At 36.2% G+C, this 16,714-nt stretch overlaps 1 protein-coding gene across 9 annotated transcripts in view; it reads left to right on the forward strand.

Annotated features, from left to right (window-relative positions):
* LOC133523760 (pre-mRNA-splicing factor ATP-dependent RNA helicase PRP16) overlaps positions 1-16,714 on the forward strand; it is a 454,093-nt gene that overhangs the window by 399,109 nt on the left and 38,270 nt on the right. For 7 of the 9 annotated variants that reach the window (XM_061859482.1, XM_061859474.1, XM_061859476.1 and 4 more), the window contains one exon: positions 13,518-13,697. In XM_061859482.1, the coding sequence (XP_061715466.1) occupies positions 13,566-13,697 (132 nt within the window). In that variant the 5' untranslated portion in view covers positions 13,518-13,565. Of the gene's footprint in view, positions 1-1,612; positions 2,024-13,517; positions 13,698-16,714 lie in introns of those variants that run through there. The other 2 variants (XM_061859480.1, XM_061859479.1) reach the window with 2 other exon arrangements.

Consider the following 16,714-nt stretch of genomic DNA (forward strand, 5'->3'; position numbering starts at 1 on the left):
GTCGCACGCTCTTACCGCTAGGTCACCAGCGCTTTTTTTATTTGACTTAAATTTATTTTTAAGTATTTTGATTTTCTTGCATATCATTGAATGAATATTACTACTTATTTCAAAATCTGACATTATGTTATGATTCCAGTTGATACCTACTCGATATCTACGAATTTGTATTCAATACAGGTAATAAATACCCTATTAAATGCGTTGAGTGCCGCTTGTGCATTCTGAGATTAGAAATTCTGTGCTTTTGCGGAGAATTACCATGTTAATGCAGCAATAACATTTATAGTCGTCTGCAATATATACCGTCAACCGGGGTGAAAAAGGACAGCTGGGGTGAATAGGTACAGAACATAAAATGTGATTTACCGGACAATTTCTTAGAAAATACGCACACAAATTGCATTACACAAAATTTACTATTATTTTCAATCGAATTATATAATTTGTGTATGTTTAAGAAATTGTCAGGTAAATCACCCTATTCACCCCGGTAGACGGTATATAATGTCTGTGTGTCAACACCCTCTTTAAGATGATATGTTCCTTGCACTGACTTTATGAGTCTCTTGAATATTCTAGTAGAGAATGCCATATCTTTTTATGGTTCCATGTAATGAGAAAAAAAATGAATAAATCACCGGTATTTATTTATTTATTTAAGTTGTTACCAGTAGTAAGTTGGTAACAATTGAAAAAATAGTTCTCAATAGTTACCCAAGTATTTTGTGATGTTCGTCGTTGATTCATAATTCTCTTAATACTTGAAATATGTATGTATAATAAGATTTTATAATTATGATATGTTATTATTATACTAGGTAGTAAAAGTACTTATACATACTCGTAACGTACCACGCACAAATCGAACCAGTCTGGAAAGCTGGCTAGATATTAATACGGGTTTGATCTCATAACGCCCAACCTTATAAAGCGTGTAGGCAATCTTGCAAAATGTGTCTTCACCTTATTTACCACTAAGAAACTAAATTAACTGTAAAAGTCTGACTAGAGGTCCAAAATGACGTTACGGGAATTGTGTGCTGTGTGGGAATTCTTTCCGGTCCCAAATTGGGATACCCTCCTGCAACTTAGGAGGGATATAAATCTTCTCGGGTCAGGGGTGTAGGGTTAGAGCCGGCGTAGCTTTCTTTGACGTTCATTCATAAGCGCATTGTAATATGCCTACTTGATGAATAATAGTAGTTTATGTGACTGCTAGGTACATAATACAAGGCATTAATACACACGAGTGAGGGTTTAAGAAACGAACGAAGTGAGTTTGTTAAAAGGATCACACGAGTGTTTTAATGCCTAATTATGTTCAGTTTCATACACTATTTTATCTACACACATATTATAAACTTTTTATGATATATTCACTAACCTAACCCAAATTACAGCCAACGTTGGGACATCATTATCATTGCTCTCTTGGCGGAATTCGCGGATATGTAGTGGTGTCACCGAAATATTTTTATTGCTCATTTTATTTTTATTTACACGAAACTTTTGCTATAGTTACTTTAAAAACAACAAACGATATTCATTTTATACTTAAAACTAATTAAAAGATAAACTGTACATAAAATGGCGGTATTTATTTATTTAATTTGTTATAGTGTATTATGTTGTTTGTTGTACGATCCCAGATGGTCGAAATAAATGATAATTTAATTTAAATAGCTTTCCCCTGTCGTCAGTTTTGTTTATGAGATTTGGCTTAAAGGGCCATTAGGGCTAGGATGGTCAGCTCTTTATCATTTGTTACCATGACTGTCACGTTCTAACAAGTATGTAAGTGCGAAAGTGACGGACACAGTGACAAGTGATAAAAATGGAACCATGCTGCCTGCTGGTCATAATATAAAAAAAGAATTTGTCAATTCTAGGTACTGACAGGAAACACCATGCTGGCGCCATTTGTAATATACTTCGACCGGACAACCCCATTGGCGCCGAGTAGCCACGAAATGGCGCCCTTCATAGCCCAAATGGAAACCGCATAAACTCTAAACCGCAAGTCGGCTCAACGTATTATATATACCTATGATATATACCTACTAACTAAAATATGCTATTTATTGCAATCCTGTAAATATGCTATGTTCCCTAATTATTCGAATACCTTTGCTTACTAAATGCTTTCAAATGCCCTTTTCCTTAAGTGTAAATTAACTCAATAAGTCAATATCCCAGCGGCGGGTATCGATCGAACTTTTTTTTTTCATTTCATTTATTGAGACACCAACTGAGATCATTATTGTTAGTAAAAATGTTAAATGTAATAACGGGAATGGCAATAAATTAATGATGAATAAGAATAAATAAATTAATTGAAATTGGAAAGAAGTGAAATTAAATACAATAAAAACAAAATTCAATCAAATAAAAATAGATGCAAATAAAATTAATTTAAAAATGTTTCAATATAGGTATTAATTAATACAGATGTCAAATTTGGTAAAATGTCACTTCATACAATTTCGCTATTCTATACAGTGTAGTGCAGTACAGCTAAACTATGGCGTAGGTAATAGGCCAAAACGGAGCTAATTTCACTTGCTGTTCCTGTGAAATCGGTAGAATTTAACGTACTATTTCTTGCAAACCTCAAGAAAGAAACAGTACATGTACAGTATATCAACCAAGGTTTTTAGCTACCACACCTAAATTTTAGTTACCACAGCTAAGTTTTTTTTCCATGGAGAACAAAACATCTCATTTAAGATATTTATAATTTATTTATTAACCATATTATTTATTTATTTATTACTTGCCTTTATTTATGATTGTATAATATATAATGTATGTATGTATATATGTATTTATTTTATTAGTATGTAGGTATGTATTATATTGTTTGCGTCTTCATTTTGTTGAATTATATGTATATCGGCACTACCCGTTCAATGTTGTAAGTTCATTGTTTCCTGCTACCCAAAGGTTGTCTGGAAGAGATCGCTTCTTAGCGATAAGACCGCCTGTTGTTACCTAACTTTTACGTGTTTTTTCATTTCCTGTCTATTTTTAAATGTATGGTGCACAATAAAGAATATTTACTTACTTACTTACTTATATTGACATACAACATTAACAGTTATGGCCGTAAATATCGAGTCTAGGTAGCGGGCTGCTGTGGCTGGGAATTTCGGTTCTCTTATAAGAACATGTCAAGAGTGGGATTATGTAGAATAATGTTATTTATATGGTAAATGCAACATATAGAGGACTAGTGACTAAGTGATAGATAGACGCAGACAACGTAAGTCTTATGGCTAAAAATACACCCTTCCAGAAGTTCAAGACAACTTGAGAAATCGAGTACAGATACTCCGCCACAGCAGAATGCTTACCTAAATTTAATGACGGGGAGATTGTGATTGCAGTGATGAAGTTGATCTGCATAGTTTATCTTTAAAATTAGTGTTTTTCTGTATAATACTGTGTTTAAAGCATACTTGTCGGGTATTATGATGCAAGGCAAACACCAATTTATGCCTTCCTCGATCTCTCTAACGCCTTTGAATTCCTTTATAACAACTGGTAACATAATCGGGTCATACACATATTTTATAAATGTAATGCTTAACTCGTTCACATCTTTCCTGTAGACATCGCAAAATTAAAGAAAATCTAAAGGTAATTCTATCGCTGCACCCTTACGGGCAGGGTACATTTTTAGGGTTCCGTAGCCAAATGGCAAACCCTTACAAAAACCCTGTTTGGCAAAAACGGAACCCTTATAGATTCGTCATGTCCGTCTGTCTGTCCGATTATGTCACCGCCACTTTTTTCTTTACTTGAGACTCAAATAAGAATAAGAAGAATATGTACCGGAGTAGGTAATTTTTATTGTATTTTCCACAAAAGTAATGTTGTCCTAAAATGTGTTTGACACAACCCCATACGTAACATAGCCCGACATGCTATTGGCGGGTATTTATTTATGAATGGCGTTTGGTTACGAATGTTACAACATGCCACACGTGACCGCAGCACTTGACTCCTAACTCCCACGGTCAGAGAATCAATATAGTCGCATAGTGTATGTTGCGAATGCAACTTATTTCTATATAAAAATATTCCCAATGCAGTATATAAACGCAGCCGTCGCATCGATCTCGGCTAGTATAGGGAGCCTATACATATAACATATTCTGTATCACAGCCAATTAGAAGCACCTAAACTTAAACCAGCTTTTGTACTAATCAATTATTGCAAGATCACTCTCTCATCATCTTCCATACTATCAACAACCAACCGCTTCCTACATTTAACCGTTTTGGCAATTAAACCCTTGTAACCAGTACATTGGAAAATCATAACACTTCACTAAGAATCGAAGTTTTATTCGAGTCGTCGTCATCCTGACCTGCAAGACGTATTAGGAACAACAATGGGATAACTCGAATTTTGTCTATTGATATATGAATAACTTTCGGTTACGACACGCTATACACGTGACCGCTGCACTTGACGCCTATCCTAGCACCCACGGTCAGAGAAATTAGAGCAATAAATATAGTTAGATGCGGCAATGTTACGTAATTTGAAGGACTCCATTCTAATTGGGATTTGCAGAAATCATATCCTCACCTCAGACTGTGTGTAGATTTTTTATGTTTTTTTTTATGACGATAATGAAGATCTGTCTGACCTAGTAGATAGTGACCCTGCCTATGAAGCCGATGGTTCTGGGTTCAAATCCTGGTAAGGGCATTTATTTGTGTGAAGAGCACGATTATTTGTTCCTGATTCATGGGTGTTTTATATGTATTTAAGTATTTATATATGATGTATATCGTTGTCTAAGTACCCACGACACACCTTTATTGAACTTACTGTGGGACTTAGTCAATTTGTGTAATCGTCCTATTTTTTTTTACGCTTGTTAGTATGAAGATGCGTACACATCGGAAAGCTGAAAACATGCGTATGCAATATGCATCTTCAAACTAGCGAGCGATTTCTCATTTAAAATGCGGTTCGGTGCTGATATATGCGATAAATAATTGGCCTTACTTACTTTCTTTAATTATTCACTTTCATTAACTTATTTAAAAAAAACAAAAGGTTTTTGTAGGTACATAATTTTGTAATCCCTCGTATGTATCAAGTTTGGTAATTTATTCCAGTGCGTCTTAACTTTGAACAAAGACATCGTAATTACACTCCCTTAAGTATTATGTTTGCTTTGTCTTTACCAAGTTCATTGTGCTTTTGTACGCATTTCTGTTATTAATTATCGTGGATTATGACATAAACGAGACGGTTTGTATGTGTGCTACTATCACACATACAAATAAAGTAATATGTCAGTCAAGTTGATAATTCAATTAATTAAGCCTAATACTAAAAATGGTAGTTTTTTCTCTGAGTTAAATGATCAGGCGGCAGGAGCTTTCCTATATTAATGCCATCGCCAATTCGTAGCTTAATTTGCTTTTACAAAAAAAATGGAAGACGACACGAAAATACTTGGAAACCACTAGCTTATGTAATCATAAAAGGCCCGATATCAACCTTAAATGTTATATTTTTCCAAATCCGCAAATCAACAGTAAATTTTTGCATACAGAATATTCTACATCTACTCCCTTAACTAATCTAATCGTTATTAATAGTAACTAGCATATTTCTGGTTCACTTGGTGTTATTTTATCCCCACACGATACATCAAAGTCACGAACGATTGACGTCATAATTGACGTCACATTCTTTTCAGTCGTTCTTCATTTAAATTTAGGCACAACTGTTGCTGTGTGCACAGTTACAATAAATGTTGGTAGGTATTCGTTAACGACAGTTGTTGTTAAGAACAATTAAAAGATCTGAGTTAAATTACGCGATTTTATTTGCATTCCAATGTATCGATTGACAAGAGTTATTTTTTGCTAGAATTCCAGATAGGTATATAATTTGTGTTTTGTAATTCATTTTTACACAAATTGATTAAGGCTTCTGTTGTGGATACAATGATATACTTATATCATTGTATTTAAGTATTTCTATATTATATACTTATATAATATAGAAATACTTAAATAAATAGAAAACATCCAGGACTCAGGAACAAATATCTGTGCTTATCACACAAATAAATGCCCTTACCGGGATTCGAAGCCAGAAATAATTGCAATTCCCATAAATACTTGTCTTAAGCTCGAGTTTCCTAGGAGCTATCCTACCGCTAGGTGCCTGCATATAGCGGCGACCTCCATACAAAATACTAATCAATCCATATACGAGTATTTTGTATAGAGACGGACGCTATAAATGACGGCACCGCCATCCTAGGAAACCAGAGCTTTACACTCGTTACGTACCTAAAGGGCAAAATATTGATCTGATACATACATTTTTCAAGAGCCATTAAAGTAGGTCACTTTTTATGGTTATTTTATTTCCATACAAATGGTCTCTATTTCATTGCTTTCTGTACCCCTAGTGTAACTTTATTCGATAGCGTGACGTGACGTACGCCTTTGCGTTAAGTCTCATTTTGTATGGGATTTTGAGTTTCCAAAACATCCCGCTAGGCGCGCTGTTTCTAAATCCCATAGAAAATGAGACTTAACGCAAACGCGTACGTTACGTTACGCTATCGAATAAATTTACACTAGGGGTTCAGATGTATTTTATTTCATTTATCATAATATGTAGCAATCATAAACAATGTACAAAATTGAAAAAAAAAAAACAATTACAGGACCAGAAAAGTGTCCTTTATATTCATCCAATGGGCTTAAAAACTCATAATTGTATATACGTCTAATCTCTCTTATACTACTCTATGAAACTTATTTTGGTATCAAATTGAATTAGGTAATTAACGTGAATAGATAATTAATTGTAGTTGTTTACACTATCATTATCAATAAATTAATGGCTCGGCTGTAAATAAAGGTCATCTCGATGCTAAAACCATTATCGATATACGAACAGGTCGTTAAGAAAAGTAAGCTATATTTCTTTCAATTAATATCATGTTAATTTCGCTATAGATTTAGTTCTCACTTCGTAATCGTAAAAACATGTCAAAGTGCACCCAGCACGATATTAGGCAAAATGCCGAGCAATAATCGAATCCGTTCTAAATTTAAACGCGCCAATGGGACGCCGCCGTTTGTTTTTCGAACGTTTATGTTACGTGTCTGGGGGCTCGTCGGTTCGGAATGTTCTTATTTTAAATTTGATTACTCGATAGACGGTGTCCAACGTAAACTGATAGTCCAATGTTTGTTCAAACATTTGATGTTTTCAGTGCGCGTGACATTATTTGTTCGAATGTGTGACTTGAGATTATTATGACTCTAATGGACTTCATAGTTTTGTGAGCCAAAAGCAATCATGCGTAGCAGCTTTCAATTACTCCTGACAGCATATTTATGAGTACAATATGTATATTTGATATAGGTACTTCTAGTCCATTCCGTGACTTGTTTTCGATCTGGATGTATAACATGATTGCAATACTAGGTTATGAATTAAATAAATAAATAATAAATAAATCAATATTATAGGACTTTATGGCACAAATTGACTAAGTCCCACAGTAAGCTCAATAAGGCTTGTGTTGTAGCTACTTAGACTACGATATACATAGAAAACGCCTATTACTCAGGAGCAAATAGGTATCCGTGCTCTGCACATGAATAAATGCCTTACGAGGATTTGAACCCGGGACCATCGGCTTCATAGATGATCTGGATTTGAAATTGCATAGAATTATGGATATGATTTTTGACAAATCATGAATTTTTATTCTAAAAGTACCACTCTGACTTACAAAAGTCACGGGTTTGACTAGATAGACGCTTCTATATGGAGTCTGATCATCGTATGTTACATACAAATAATAGCTGAGAGTTACCTTCAAACATAACCCTTTTGTTTATTATTGTATATTTGAACCGATGACAAACAGCGCTACATCCCTTTCATAGCCTAAAAGGGCTTACAAACCTAAATCTGCTTAATATATAATATTTCTACGCAATAAGATTCAAATTGGCATAAGATTGTTCAAACTGAGACTAACTTTTAGGGCTCGGTACTAATATGTGAGATGACATGACAATGCATTCAACTTGTTGACAGCTGTATAGGAATGTATCACTTTCTACGATGTCACTTGACTGGGAAATATAGACCCCTTCGGCCGCGTACGCAACCAGAGCTTCGTAACCAGATGCGATCGAAAACTATTTCTGCCTTGTACGAAACCGGTTGCGATCAAAAACTAATTCCGTCTTACTAGTTATCAGTTACGATCGAACACTTTTCTTTGTTGTACGAAACCTTTCGACCGTTGATAAAGTCAGCTAAGATTATATTAATACACCTTGTTATACAGTATAAGTACTGTACACGTTATATATCTAGTCAAAAATCAGAACACAAAAATTGTACCAGTTGATAATATTCAAATACTTTGTTGGCAAATACAATGTAACCTTGTTCCTTAAAAGACACTGGCTTAAGAGACATGGAGCACTGACATTCAGGATAAGAAATTATCATGAGTATCATGACAAAATATTTGAAAAAAATAACCTATAGCTAGATGGCCCAGACATTGGTTTCATATAAGAATGAGAAGTGTTCGATCGTAACTGGTTACGGGTAAGACGAAATTAGTTTTTGATCGCAACCGGTTTCGTACAAGGCAGAAATAGTTTTCGATCGTATCTGGTTACGAAGCTCTGGTTGCGTACGCGGCCGAAGGGATATAGACGCCATGTTTCACTGTTTCGTAATGGGTAAAACACAAGATGAATTGTTTTCGCTGACATGAAGGTGTCATTATGTGGTGACAGATTAGAAATACGTTGAAAGACTGGTGGACGCAATCAACTGCTGTACAAAAATTTTCTGTCAACATTAGTTAAGTGTTTTATTGTGAGCCTGCGAGCCTTCAAAATTAGTCTGCCGACAAAAAATGCCTTAAAAAATTTCGCAAAATCATTTTTATGGCTCTTGCATTAACGATACGTAATTCTAAATAAAAAAATACCTTTAAAATGTTTGTAAACTCGCTAAACAAAAATTACGAGGCAACGTGTATACTTTATCGTCATTTGAGTTCATCTTAACTGAAAAATATTTTAGATGCTCCCTTACTAATTTGGTAAGGAAACCTTCTTATCGGGCCATATCCTATCGGATGTCGGCGATAATCATGCGAAAGTTTTCTCTACTCTTTGCCGTTCTAGAAAGAGTGGTGGCTTTCTTGGTACCGATCCCTTATTTCAGTGGCGGCCTCGTTCATTACCTGTACTTATGTAAATTGAAAATATTTATTAAAAAGTAGTTCTAAGGGGTAAATATGGACTGTTGTATAATAAAATAGTCACACAGCAGTGCTGTAGCGAAGCATTATACCTACGTACAAGTAAAATTGCACCCTATGTGTGGTGATCTTGCACTCTGCGTAAATGTCGTAAACACTTTATATGCGTTGTATTTGTAGTTTGTGGCAGGGTATTTAACTATTTAAATCCCCGCTGTGTAGTGTTTTCGGAACCGGTATTCTTTTTGAGAACCGGGAATTTCGGTACTTTTGTATTACGGAACCGGGATTTCCCGGTTTTTTCGGTATTTTCGGTTCTTGCTAGTTTTTGTCATAGAAAACAAGGGTTATGCTTCAAAAGTAAACTAAAATTCTGTATTCAAGTAACTTTAATTCGAATTTTTTTTTTCTATTTTCTGTTCTCATACCTAGTAGTAGGTAATTATATATAAATCAGACTATAATTAATCATAGTGTTATGTTATTGTTAGGTACTAAAGTAAGTATTTACTGTCAATTAAAGGGTAAAAATAAGGCAGTCATCTTAGATTCCTTAACATTTAGAATTACCTTAAACATTTTTAAAGAAAACAAAATTAAATTATTTTCTATTCTCATACCTAGTAGTAAGTAATTATATATAAATCAGACTATTGTCAATCACAGTGTTATTCTTAGGATCTTAAGTATTTACTGTCAATAAAATGGTCAAAATTAGGTAGTCATTTTAAATTCCTTAAACATTTAGAATTATCTTAAACATTTTTCAAAAGCAACAAAATTAAACTATTTTCTATTCTCATACCTAGTAGTAAGTTATTATATATAAATCAGACTATAATCAATCACAGTGTTTTTGTTAGGTTCTTAAGTAAGTGTTAACTGTCAATAAAATGGTAAAAATTAGCCAGTCACCTGAGATTCCTTAAATATTTATAAATATCTTAAACATTTTTCAAAGAAAACAAAATTAAACTTTTTTACCAAAAAATATTTAAAAATAATATCTCTTTCCGAGTACCTACCTATTCATAAAATATGGCGTAACCAAAGTTTAGCTTTTTAAGAGCTTTTAGCTCTCTCTTCTCTAGCAGGCGCGGGGAAGCTTGACTTATTATATACTTACTTTCCTTCCTAGCAACAGCGAGCGAGTGTAGGTAGTTATTGGTAATATCGAGCGCACCATTAATTTCGCGCGTACCATTAATTTCGCGCGTTATTTATTTTAACGCTGAATTATTCACGTTAGTTTTAATGTTTGAATAGTAGAAAGTGTGGAAAATTAAAGTAAGAGTAAATAAGTAAATAGTAGTGTGAATCGCTTAATAAAAATAAAATTCCCGAAAGTACCGAAAGAACCGGGAATCAAATTTGGTTTCCCGGTTCCATTTTACTGACAAAAGAACCGGGAATTCCCGGTACTTTCGAGACCGGGATTTCCCGGTTCTGAACCCTACCGCTGTGTCATCATCATCGCAAACATCTGTCCCCATTCCGCAGTCACCGGCCTGCATCTTTTGCAACTTGCGACAATTTACTGTTCATCTCTGATCAACACGCACTTTTATCATTATGACAACCTTAGCGCTTTGCGAAATGAGTTGTGCGGTATAAATGCTTTAGAGATGACTCACAGCTGTGCAACAAGCTCTTTAAATAGTAGGTACGGGAGTTATCCGAACTTCAGAAGGCCTACCGCGAACTTACGCACGAATTCACAAGTGCGACAGAGAGGCAACACGTCGAATGTGGTTCGCGGTAGGCCCTCAGTACCCATTCTTTATATTTTTAAGAAGATATAAATGGAACTAATGATAGAGGAGTGAAATCACGAACGTCCTCGTAAAAACCCTCGCATTCACTATTTTCTCTAAAGGGGTATAAAGAATTTGCGTTTGAAAAGATTCTTACGCAAATCTCGCCTTTTGCTGCGTTCTTTGAATGACAGTCCTTTTTCATGCACAGTCGTTTTATGGAATATCCTTTTTGCTTTTAGCAAACAAACAGTCACAAACAAATGTGTTTAACTGAATAGATATGCAATTGGATTATATATAGTTCCATAAGATATTCAGAACAATTCGAAGCAGGGCTTGTTTGGCACTGCTCATAAATAGGAAAATACACAAAAGTGACTATTAGAAACACAACTAAGAAAGTACCTAAGTATCAATCACGTTCAAAAACATTACGTGGCACAGGACTATACAACAATGATAGTATTCACTGCTATGGGAAAATGAGGCTCCGTAGACCACTAACGGCTCTAAAGAAAGCATTTGTGGCGAAATTAGAATTACGAAAACTGATATGGAATGTTCGGGGGTGGCAAGATGGAATACGACGAGGCAATTTAAAAACAGTTTTTTCAATTCTTCCCTTATTTTTCTGTAGAATATCTCAGGTAGAATACTGTTATATTATATCAGCAACACTTTTTAAATTGACGTTTTGTTAGTTATACTCTGGCACACCCACTTTGTCAGTAGAAAAAGGCGGCAAATTAAAAAATGTAGGCTCGAAGAGTTACCTTCTCATAAAAAAAAATGGATTTCGCGCCTTTTTCTACCGACAGAGTGGGTATGTCTGGGTACAATACGATACGATAATTCCACATGATGTGTAACTTAGACCCTATCAAATTGGACAAAAATGTTGCTGCTGAGCGGCCAATAAATACTCAGCAATCTCAAATTAAATCCTAATACCTACGTCTTGAAATGTTGCTACAAAACCATTAAATCCGCCTGGCATGCCATGATAAAACGAACCCAATCATCTATTTCATTAGGTTCAAATTGCCGTGAGATCCCCGCCTGAGCCCGGGATATTGAATCAGGTGTAATGAAACGAACAAATGAAGCCTACGGTCTGCGGAATACTGATAAGCCTAATCTATTCGCAAAATATATTGGACCATCCTCGAAATAGTAAATTGACTATTCGTAGCCTTTATTGCAACGGCAAAAGAACTTCCAATGGTCAGTTCTCCTGGATCAAGAAAGAATGAGAAGGGACTTGGCACTCAAGGTTTCCCGTCGTAGCTCCCCTTACCTATGCTAACTAAGTGAAATGCTATTTTCAGCGTGAAATAATATACAGTAATTTTGACTCGCTAGCGCTCTGTAAACACTTGGAATACTCGGCCATGTTACGCAAATAGAATGCGAACTGACGGAGCGTGAAATTGTACTTTAATTGTAATTGCTATTATTAACGCCTTTTCAAGTTTCTACACTTAACGCATCTCTTATGTGCTAAGCATTTACGGTTGGTGGACCCTATTCCATTTCAATAAAGTTGATATACGATCAATTAAACGTGTTGAAAATACTCGAGAGCTAGTGTCAGAAGTATAAGATGTTACGTATGTGTTTGGGAGAGTTGCAATGGTGGAGAATGTACTGCAAAAAAGTGAAGCAAGTTACCATTAATTTGATTTGAAAGTTCCAATTTTCTTATATGATAAATGAAAGGTGCTTTCAAACTGTTTTACCCGAAGGCCACACCAGGCTTATAGCTCTCCCTCTTTCCTTGCACGGGCGGGATTGTACCTTTGGGTTTCCTACTTCGTTTCCGCAGGCTTAAAATAAGAGATTCCTGATGTAAGCAGTAAGGACATTGAAATAACTTCGAAAACGGGATAATTATGTAAATTACTGTAACGCTTACAACATTAACAATAGCAACAAGATGTCTTGTTGCCATTACTACGTTTTGTCCATATTTTTCACGAACTTTAACAAAAAATATCCCTTTGTTTAACACATTACGAATAAGAGTAACGCCACGAGGTATTTGCACTTTAAATGGCCAAAGTTAAATAAAGGGCCAACTCGCAAATTGGCAAGAACGCAGACCGTGACTCACAGCACGACACTTTGTTAATTAACTTAATACAATTACTTTAAGGAATGTTGTATTTCTGGTCCTCTTGACTTGACAATTTACATGTTGATTTTTGTTTAAATAAATGTTTTCATTGCGATTTAACTTATTTTTCATTAGGATCTGTTGTCTGTACTAAAGTAGGATCAAGAGCATCAAACCAACTACAAAACCAGGAATAGAAACTTAATGACCTACATTTTTCGCTAGATACGGGACTACATCTTCATACTTATGCTGTACTACCGATGGGTACATGTACAATTATGTATCACATAGCTGCAAAGGCAACGCTAGTGTCATACACACTTAATAGTTAACATTTATCCGCAGGTGGTAGCCCGGCGCAGCGACCTCAAGCTAATCGTGACCTCCGCCACCATGGACTCCTCCAAGTTCTCCACATTCTTCGGGAACGTACCTACCTTCACCATCCCCGGGCGGACCTTCCCCGTCGAGACCTTCTTCGCGAAGAACGTCTGCGAAGACTATGTTGACGGCGCTGTTAAACAGGTATGTCATAGTATTAGGGAACAACTTACATTATTTTTATGGAAATATACTGTTCTACCTTGTAGTGGGCCAGAGGGCGCCGTAACCCGTTAAAAGATTGCTTTTACTTGAGAAAATTCAACCCATGCCGCCGTGGCTTGGATGGCTGAGTAGATATCTACCGCCGGTCTAGATACCTCTAGCAGTGACCTCAAGCTGATCCTGACGTCCGCCACCATGGACCTCTCCAAGTTCTCCAAGTTAATCGGGAACGTGCCTGCCTAACTTCACCATCCCCGGGCGGACCTTCCCCGTGGACACCTTCTTCGCTAAGAATCTTTGCGAAGACGATGTTAATGCTGCTGTAAAACAGGTGTTTCATTGTCATATATTCAAGTTTAAACAGCGCCATGGACCTCTCAAAGTTCTTCATATTCTTCGAAAATGTACCATCCTCGGACTACTTGTGACCTGACTAGATTTATTAAGAAAGTACATTCAGGCCGTCTATTTCAGGATGTATATATATTTAAGCCTGATAGATTAACTTTGATTAGTAGGAACGAAATGTCGTCCGAGATTTCTTTGCATACATTTGTCCTCGTGTCATAATATTCTCATTTGGAATGCTCCGCACGTGCGTCACTCTACCCTCTAGACGTGATTGTTACTGCAAACTCCGTTCATCAGCGTCTCATCAAATGGCGTGGCTAAGGTGAATAAAAACCGGCCAAGTGCGAGTCAGACTCGCGCACTCGTGCCATTATTTATAAAAACTGCAAAAAATATGTTTGTTGTATGGGAGCCCCCTTAAATATTATTTTATTCTGTTTTTAGTATTTGTTGATATAGCGGCAACAGAAATACATAATCTGTAGAAATAACTGGCTAACTATCACGGTTCATGAGATACAGCCTGGTGACAGACGGATGGACGGACGGACAGACAGCGAAGTCTCAGTAATTGACCCTTTGGGACGGAACCCTAAAAACGATAAGGTGATAAAGTAAATCGAAAAGTTCTTAAATTTAGTATGGTATGTTGACATACCTTTTTGCATCTTGGGGCCGAATTTTGAATTTCGAGCGCTCAATTTCGTCACTCGAAAATCTATAAACTGCGAACTGAGCCCCTAGTGTAAAATTCGATTTCGAAACGTGACGTCGTTTCCGTTAAGTCTCATTTAGTATGGGATTTAGACACAGCGCGCCAAGCGGAACGTTTTGGAAACTCAAAATCCCATACAAAATGAGACTTAACGCAAACGCGTACGTCACGTTACGCCATCGAATAAATGTACACTAGGGGTACTGATATTTTTGAATTACGAGCAATATAAATTGGGAATTTAGTAGTATCTCCAGTAGTTTCTACACTTTCTACTGCCTAATAATGAACGATTGTCACCGATGGTCTTATGCTCGTATATAAAGTTCAGTGCTTTTTTTAGCAGTACCTACCAAGAAACATTACATTAATTTCTACTTCCCTACTTTATTGCATGGCAACCTTTAATATTCCTGCAGAAACAAACAATACTTGCATTAAAATGATTGGGTCGTTCGTAGGATAAATGTACTGAGGGCGACACAACGCTCATTAGAAACATATACCTTCCATTTTATACAACTTTAAAATTACCATATTAAGAGGGGGCTAAAAATCAAGAAAACATGATCGTATTAGTTACACAACTAGTTGTGTATCGTTCGTGTTAGTTGTGTATCGTTCGTATTAGTTGTGTATCGTTCGTATTAGTTGTGTATCGTTCGTGTTAGTTGTGTATCGTTCGTATTAGTTGTGTATCGTTCGTGTTAGTTGTGTATCGTTCGTATTAGTTGTGTATCGTTCGTGTTAGTTGTGTATCGTTCGTATTAGTTGTGTATCGTTCGTGTTAGTTGTGTATCGTTCGTATTAGTTGTGTATCGTTCGTGTTAGTTGTGTATCGTTCGTGTTAGTTGTGTATCGTTCGTGTTAGTTGTGTATCGTTCGTGTTAGTTGTGTATCGTTCGTGTTAGTTGTGTATCGTTCGTTTTAGTTGTGTATCGTTCGTGTTAGTTGTGTATCGTTCGTGTTAGTTGTGTATCGTTCGTGTTAGTTGTGTATCGTTCGTGTTAGTTGTGTATCGTTCGTGTTAGTTGTGTATCGTTCGTGTTAGTTGTGTATCGTTCGTGTTAGTTGTGTATCGTTCGTGTTAGTTGTGTATCGTTCGTGTTAGTTGTGTATCGTTCGTGTTAGTTGTGTATCGTTCGTGTTAGTTGTGTATCGTTCGTGTTAGTTGTGCATCGTTCGTGTTAGTTGTGCATCGTTCGTGTTAGTTGTGTATCGTTCGTATTAGTTGTGTATCGTTCGTGTTAGTTGTGCATCGTTCGTATTAGTTGTGTATCGTTCGTATTAGTTGTGTATCGTTCGTGTTAGTTGTGTATCGTTCGTATTAGTTGTGTATCGTTCGTGTTAGTTGTGTATCGTTCGTATTAGTTGTGTATCGTTCGTGTTAGTTGTGTATCGTTCGTATTAGTTGTGTATCGTTCGTGTTAGTTGTGTATCGTTCGTATTAGTTGTGTATCGTTCGTGTTAGTTGTGTATCGTTCGTATTAGTTGTGTATCGTTCGTGTTAGTTGTGTATCGTTCGTGTTATTTGTGTATCGTTCGTGTTAGTTGTGTATCGTTCGTGTTAGTTGTGTATCGTTCGTATTAGTTGTGTATCGTTCGTGTTAGTTGTGTATCGTTCGTGTTAGTTGTGTATCGTTCGTGTTAGTTGTGTATCGTTCGTGTTAGTTGTGTATCGTTCGTTTTAGTTGTGTATCGTTCGTATTAGTTGTGTATCGTTCGTGTTAGTTGTGTATCGTTCGTGTTAGTTGTGTATCGTTCGTGTTAGTTGTGTATCGTTCGTATTAGTTGTGTATCGTTCGTGTTAGTTGTGTATCGTTCAGGTGCGGATACAAGGGGGGGGGCATAGGGGCAATGCCCCCCCCCCCCCCCCTAAAACCCTGGCTCTCACATTACTAAGTTGAGTAACATTTTTTTTTTACCTTAT

Source organism: Cydia pomonella, chromosome 12 (assembly GCF_033807575.1).
Source record: "Cydia pomonella isolate Wapato2018A chromosome 12, ilCydPomo1, whole genome shotgun sequence".
NCBI lineage: Eukaryota > Metazoa > Arthropoda > Insecta > Lepidoptera > Tortricidae > Cydia > Cydia pomonella.